Source organism: Haliotis rubra, unplaced genomic scaffold (genome assembly GCF_003918875.1).
Source record: "Haliotis rubra isolate DU_JTF1 unplaced genomic scaffold, ASM391887v1 Scf3, whole genome shotgun sequence".
In the NCBI taxonomy this organism is placed as follows: Eukaryota; Metazoa; Mollusca; class Gastropoda; order Lepetellida; family Haliotidae; genus Haliotis; species Haliotis rubra.
This window is the reverse complement of record NW_025766968.1, coordinates 899,151-906,766: the sequence shown is the minus strand read 5'-3', so window position 1 is coordinate 906,766 and position 7,616 is coordinate 899,151. Positions and strand designations below refer to the sequence as shown.

Genomic DNA, 7,616 nt, shown 5'->3' with positions numbered 1-7,616 from the left:
GTTTTAGGGAAATACGATCCCAATTATTAGCCCCGCCCTCATGATCGCGAGCAAGGCTAAATCAATGTTCAGACTCACATTGCAAATTATCTACTTAGTTCAACAAATAAGATCATTCGTGACCAGTCGGCGTGAAATGGTGAGCAGCCAATCACCGAGTTCCGGAAACCGATGTTCGACCAATCAGCGCGCCCGTTAGAAATGTTCGCTTCTTGACTCGCTCTGCAAACAAACATTAGATTAGAAGATTACCAATGCAGCGCTAATTACATTAACAAAGTATTCGTGATACGAGTTGACACGTTAGTTGAGATAAAAGGCAAAGGCAGCCTGTTCATTCAACATTTCAGAGAACTCTCAGTGAAGTCACATCGCCAGCCCACAGAACAATATCACAGTTTGGATTTATTATATTTCGCTTCACGGCATGGACGGAACTCCCAACTCCGATACGGAACAGAATACCCCCAGTCCGATCCCTCAGCGCAAGATGAAGTCTTATAGTATTGACAGCATCCTTGGTAGAAGTCCCACTAAAGACAGCGCAACTGATGCAAACTGTGATTTACGTCTTCACGGTGAGTTATTTTTTATTAAAAAATTGCATCCAAACAGGTGCATTGAAATTGTGGCAATTGCAGATCGTAGTGTTATGAATCAAGCTTACATGCAGGTGGTATTTTCATCATATTCCTCATGTATTTTTTCGTGGTAATTATTAACTGCATTTAAGTGATGTTTTGTCTTTTTTTGTTATTCGTTTACATATCGCTACGTTATTATGAAGTAACTTGGCAGATATATATTATCCTACACTAGGTATTTTAACATCAAAGTTGACATTGTTAGAAATCTTCATTTCGATACCAATACAAACGTATGAGAAATAGCATAGGCAATGATGTTTAAAGTGATTTGTGTAATTTCTATCCATCGAGCGTTCGTTTAATGGTTGTCAGCTTAATACAGTTTAATCATTGTTCAAAAAATGTCAGCAAAGATTTACTGCAAAATACTATTTATTACCTCCTCACGTACAAGATACCTGAACCTAAAATATACATTTCCGTCAAACTGTGGTTAGGCAAGACATTACATTGACACAATTTGAATTTCTAAAATGCATGAATATTGAGAATATTGCAAATAAATTGCCATTTAGTCTAACAGTGAGGCACATTTGTGAGATCAAGCTACTCGAAAACACATGAGTAGTGCATGACTGCACCTCAATTTTTTTAGTCTACTATAATTGTCATTTCACACTATTCGCGTCATTTTAAGTTTAAAAAAATTCCAGTAATATTAACTATGAGTTGAAAGGTATTGTTTTCACTCCAGATAGTTTTGTAATTCACTTCACATGAAACTTTAGTTTGAAAAACCTTGTATATCCATTATTTGATTTGAGAAAATACTATGCTAGTCTGTTTAAGGCACCTGTTAATATTCTGAAGCAATCATTTTTAACGAAATATTGTGATAGTACTCACAGAAACAAAATACGCGTTTATATATAGAGAGAGTTTTCCGTTATTAATTATCTAGAAAATTAACATTTATTTCTTACTGAATATAGATGTATAAGAATATTATGACACGTTGTGTTTTACTAGAAAGCTTGTTGGATTTTTACAGTGTATTTTGAAGATGGAATTTGTTTATATGTGCTTAAGCATGGCGCGAGTATAATCTTTAAAACTCAAACCACTGTAAGATACACAGTTTATGAATCATTACGTGTATAAGTCTGATTAATTAATTGTAGCAACATTGAGCAGAAACTTACTTCCAGCACAACCCCAACACGCCGTACAGTTGTGTTCTTCAGCTGTGTTCCATAGTTGCTTAACACGTAATGGCAATATTATGTGTGAAAAGCAAATGCGTATTTCATTAATGGGTAGGGCTTTTTATCCAAGTTATTTGAAATGGAAACAAATAATAGACAAAGAAGTCACCGAAGAGAAATCAAACTTGTTTCAATCAAAGAAAAAAGTTTCAACTGATTTTGTTACAAAATATTATTTCAGAAATACCGTATCGTGATGTTCTCAGCAAAGTGTATGGCGATTTCATTACCAGTATTTGTAATAAAATGAGACTTATAGAAAATAACACTAAATTAACGCAATTTTTGTACTGGACGAAAGAAAATGTTTTACCAAACTTATTTGTATAATTAAACAATCAATGCATTAATATGCTTTCCCAAGATTTCTGTGTTGCTTGTCGGTGTCGCGTCATGCATTAATGTGTTATAGTTTGAGAAGAACTTGATATTTTTTTTGCCAGGTTCTCCTCAACCACACTGCCTGTCCGAGACACGCTTACACAGCCCCAACGTTCTCCCCCGGGACAATTGCTACAGCTCTCCCCGGGGGGACGGGCAGGAATGCTATGGCTCCCCACACGGTGAGGGTCGAGATTGCTACGGGTCCCCAACTGATGAGGGTCGAGATTGCTACGGGTCCCCTCGTTGTGATGTGAAAGACGAGTCTTCCATAGAGGAGATTGATGAGGGTCGGGGTATTGATGTCACTGGTTCTGAGGCTGAAGACAACGGATCCAAACCCAGAAAAATCCGGCGTAGTCGAACAACGTTCACGACGTTCCAGTTGCACCAGCTAGAGCGGGCGTTCGAGAAAACCCAGTACCCAGATGTTTTCACACGGGAGGAACTGGCTATGAGACTAGAACTCAGCGAAGCACGCGTACAGGTAAATATACACACACGTTCTTTTGGGCGAGGGGCGGTTGGGTGGCCTAGTGGTTGGTGTCCCCCGCCGTGATATTGCTGGAATATTGCTAAAAGCGGCGTAAAACTCAGCTCACTCACTCATTTGGGCGAACACCTGGTGTCAACTTTAATTTCAGTGATTTGTTCATAGATGTTTCACTGCCAAGTTACTGAGAATCTGCTTCGGTAGTCTGTCTCACAGTCCCTGAACCACATTATTTTCCTATTGCCTAGCCCTCCCTGCAATGCCCAAACTCTAAAAGAAGCAAGTCTAGATTCCCTCAGGTTCTGAATTTCCAATCTGACTAGGGCTCCTTTTCAATGTGAATGGGTTTATTTGTTACTATCAAAATTACATATTCAGAGACTTAGCTAGTCAACTGTTTCTGTGGACAATCGAGGCTGGTTATTCTTTGTCTTTTACGTGCTATATCTTTCACATCGAAGTCAATCAAAGTAGTCTATTAATTAAATTATATTGACAGAGGTGTCAAGATCGCTTCTTTACAATTTTCCTCCTCAAAATGATCGTTTACTATAACATACTAATTGAAAAAGAAATGTGATCATAAATATGCAAGTAAAGACAAATTCCTCGAACAATTAACATACAATGCAAGAGTGGGGAGAATCGGATACAAATTTTAATGATAATGTGAGAACCACAATTCAGATGATGATTTATCAGAGAAGGCTCAGGTTTATATTCTCCTTAAACTACAACAGGCCCTTCCGATCACATACAGTATGATAACTCCTCACAGCCAGTAGAAAGCATGTGAAATGTCAATACGTTTGTGTAAAGAAAGGTTTAAAGCTGACGTGAGAAAGAAACAAGAGAGTCTACTTGTTTCAGTTCGAGTGGTATGGAGTTCCATAAAGGATGTAATAGATATTCTGTAGAGTGTGTTTATTATTTCCTTGCTCCATGCTGATCAACAGACCACATGTTTTAAAAGGCGATTCTGCATACATGAACGATTGTGTAAAGATAAGAACCCCAGCTTTCAATAATTGACTGTCAAACATGAAATTGGAACGACATCAAGGAGACTATACAAATCCGAGTTGTAGTGCGGTGGCATCTCTTGGACATAGTTCTGTTTAAGGATCAGTTCATCAACAACAATTGATGACTTGTAATCTGCGGTTAAACTCTATCTTCATCACTACACGTGTTCAATTATAAAGTATTACAGAACAATGATCTCACCATGGCTTAAGGTTTATTCAGTAACCGACAATAGGCTACAAGTTCACAGGTGTTATGAAGATGTTATGCAGTAAAACCCTCATTGACGGGGTAATTTCGTGACGAAGACTTTGTCCGGTAACCCCAGACGGTGCCAATGAAACCTTTCTTTCCCCTCGACTAAAGCACCATGAAATAAACGCCGAAAGTCGAAGAGCTCATTAGAGCTTTAGAATCCTCCTCTGGGTAGCCGGTTCCCCTACCCCATTCCCACCCTAGGGGTTGTCTCACACTCCCGAGCGCTAATCATCTAATTGACGACCAAATAACCCTTCTTCTTGCTTCAAGAGGTATCATGATCTCCCCTATCGCTTGCATCCATTGTCCTTCCAACCAATCAGGTTATTCCGGGTGGATGATGGCCTCTTGTCTGGGTTGTCTCCCGCAGCAGGGAGGAGGACTAATGAGGGGGGTTCCGTTTCGGACGCTTTGTATCTGCCCCTCTTCACGTTTCAACCTTCGTCTTAATTTGTCAGAGTCGAGATGTCTACCTAGCTCCCTAATTAAAGTATTAAAGTAATCAGTTTGATCATTAAGTGAAAATAGGCTACTAAGATTTCACCCCGAGGTCAAACACACCTTAGCGCATTGGCGCGATTCAGCGTTAAGCGGGTACCTTTCTTCAACACTAACTCAATCATCACGAGACTGTTTCATCATCGTGCTTGAAAATTAAACGAATCCGTAATGTTAAAAATAGTGCGCCTCCACTCCTCGCTGAATAGATAACACATCGTCTACGAAAATAACACAGGGATTACATATCTGGGTACCTTATATTTTTTACTTTACAGGTAGCACTTTAATTATCGCTTTCACACATTTAATTTCCCGAGTAGAAAATTCCTTATTTTTCTATTAATTGTCCAGTATGAAATACTATAACAGAGCATTCTGATTTCTTAAAATGGTGGCAGACTGCTAGTTTCCTTGAAGTGGTATTTTTAAATCTCAAACTCAGAAATACTAGCCTAAATCAAAACGCAGAAATCTTAAATATGTTTAAAAGCATACCTCATAAATCAGTATATTTAAAGTTGTATATATTATTATGGCGTGAAAAGTAGTAGAATAGATTAATCTTATTGAATTTGCCCTCCCATCACATGTGTTCCTCGAAGGTAACGATGTCCACCCCCGCCTACTGTGAAGGTCATTTTAGATTCCTAAACATTCTGACAACTTACAGCTCACCACTTCTCGCAAGGGAGAAGTCTGAAAAGGGATTATCACTTAATACAACAAGAGGGATTTCCCACAGTGCTTTGCTATATCCGGTGACGCTGCTGCCATTGGGCTGGTAGTGTTGCCCTCATTCTCAAGAAATTATCGAGCAAAATCCTAGTAAGCCTTTCGACATTATGGCATCTCCCAAACCGGATCGGACATTTAGTTTGTTTTGCCCAAACTCTGCAAATTAGCCGCGTTTGTCTTAAACACTATTGATTAAAAGAAAAGCCCCAATCCGCTTTATGTAAACGCAAAGCTTAATGACTGACAAGCTTCACGTTGCGGCAAATGAACCTTGTCAGAAAACATTGTAAGGTTTGATTTTGATGTTTTATAAAGGTGATTAGGAGAAACTTAAAGAGCAAAAACTCTTGACAATAAATTCAATTTTCAAACCACGAAATTTCACGTTTTCTTCGAAATTATTAATTGGCAGAACTATTTCCTGATTAATCTAAGTCTCGTGGGTCAGGAATTTGTAATTACATTTGATGGCTCTTTTCATGACGTAGTTAAATCATGATAACAACTACCATGATATAGAATGTCATGTCGGACTTTGTGGGACGCTACTGCGCAACGTAAAGACTTGTATAGATTCCATGGCCTCTACCGTATTGACATACTCGTGATGTGGCCTCGGGAGCCATTTAGAGAATGATTGGATTTGCTTGGCCAAGTAATTGCCTCTGTGGTGAAGAGCTTGTGTCTTGTTGCTGGCAATAAGATTGATAATAGGGTGATCAGCCTCTACAGCCAGATTTAGTTGAGCGAGAAGCCGGGCGTTCGATTCCACGATACTGCTGATAGAACGACGAGCAATTTTCATTATGATCGTAATACAATTACTTTATTACCCATCAAGCAAACATTTATTTTTATTTGTGAAATAGACTAGCATCATTTGACATTCTTTTTAGTTACGTCAAAGGTAATTACGGTTTCCGAACAGATATGTTTATAAAATATTATTTTGATTTTAATTCAAATAAAATACTTAGATTTAATACACCGCAACTTATTATTTTCTTTTGCCCAAATTGTAAAATAAAGCTTTGGTCGGTAACGTATCGTTGAATAACAACCATCAAAGGAATTTAGCATGGACGAATTTCAAATTTTAACAAATAAAATGTTTTTCTGGGAATTTAAATTCTACTTTACTATGATTCTAAATCTAAACCATACGTGTAATTTATAACCTCACAGAATAATGCTCCAGCAATATAAGAATATAACCAAAAGTTTGTCTGTCTCGGCAATTTCCATACTATGCATAAACAAAAGAATTCCCCACCCACACAGACACACACTCACGTCAAATAAGCTTCATCGTCTTGAATTCCGCAATTTTAAGTACTTAAATGCAGCCTTCCAAATTATTTTCCCCCTTCTAAAACATCACATTTTTCTGTCAGAAGCGCCTCAGACAAATATATGGAATCCATTTTTCAATTTGCGCCAATTATGAGCTTTGCATCTTTATCTCTGGTATTTGTGGATCATAATCTCGGAATGTAGCTGAAGGTGCCGGTAAAGCTGACATTTCCTGCTTCTGTCGTAAATCGGGATCTTCTTGCCACAATTTTCACGCTTGCGTTATTATTTGCAGGTCTGGTTCCAAAATCGCCGTGCCAAGTGGAGAAAGAGAGAGAAAGCCCTTGGAAGAGAAAGTCCCAATTTTCTGTCTGGAGAATCCCCCCAATCATTATCCGACCTTCCCCCTCTAGGGGCTCCACCAATGGCTCTGCAGTCGACCCTTGACCCCTTCTGGTCTGCCAGGTTTCCCAATCTCACCGGAATCAGCCCCATGCTTGCAATCAACCATATCGGAGGAATGCCGCCTCAATATTTCCAAGGAAAAGCTGTGACCCCTTTCGGCGGACTTTTGTCTAACTATATGGTAACGGCTGGAAACATCCCCGTTCAAAACATGTTCATGGGATCCCAAATGGCCGCCATGGCATCATCACCTTTAAATCTCGCGCCATCGAGAGTCTCGGCTGAAAACGAGAGTTTGGACATGAGAAAATCCAGCATCGACGCCCTCCGCTTAAAAGCAAAAGAACATTCCGCTACAATGGGCGATCAGATTGTATTCTCTGGTCTGGGTCACCCACACCAGGAGGTGGCCAAATCGTGACTAAATTTCTTATAAGATCATATGAATTATTAAAACATTAAATTATGTGCTCATTGACAAGTTACATAGCCGGCTGTCTATAAATGTTTTAATGTTAATTTAGACCAGACAGAGCCATACTAACGTGTACCATAAATCGATCTTGTGCCAGAAACCCTTCTTGCTCCACCGATGGTTAGATCTATGTAAGATACATTTTCAACAAACAGACTCTGACTATATGTCATATTATAACGTACACAGACTAAAAA

At 38.9% G+C, this 7,616-nt stretch overlaps 1 protein-coding gene across 1 annotated transcript; it reads left to right on the top strand.

Moving 5' to 3' along the window:
- The first annotated feature begins 427 nt into the window (after nt 1-427).
- On the top strand, nt 428-7,365 carry LOC124282501 (retinal homeobox protein Rx1-like). The gene is made up of 3 exons (XM_046718510.1): nt 428-578; nt 2,296-2,720; nt 6,835-7,365. Exons 1-3 carry the CDS (start codon nt 428-430, stop codon nt 7,363-7,365), a joined length of 1,107 nt encoding a protein of 368 aa, XP_046574466.1.
- Nucleotides 7,366-7,616: the final 251 nt, after the last annotated feature.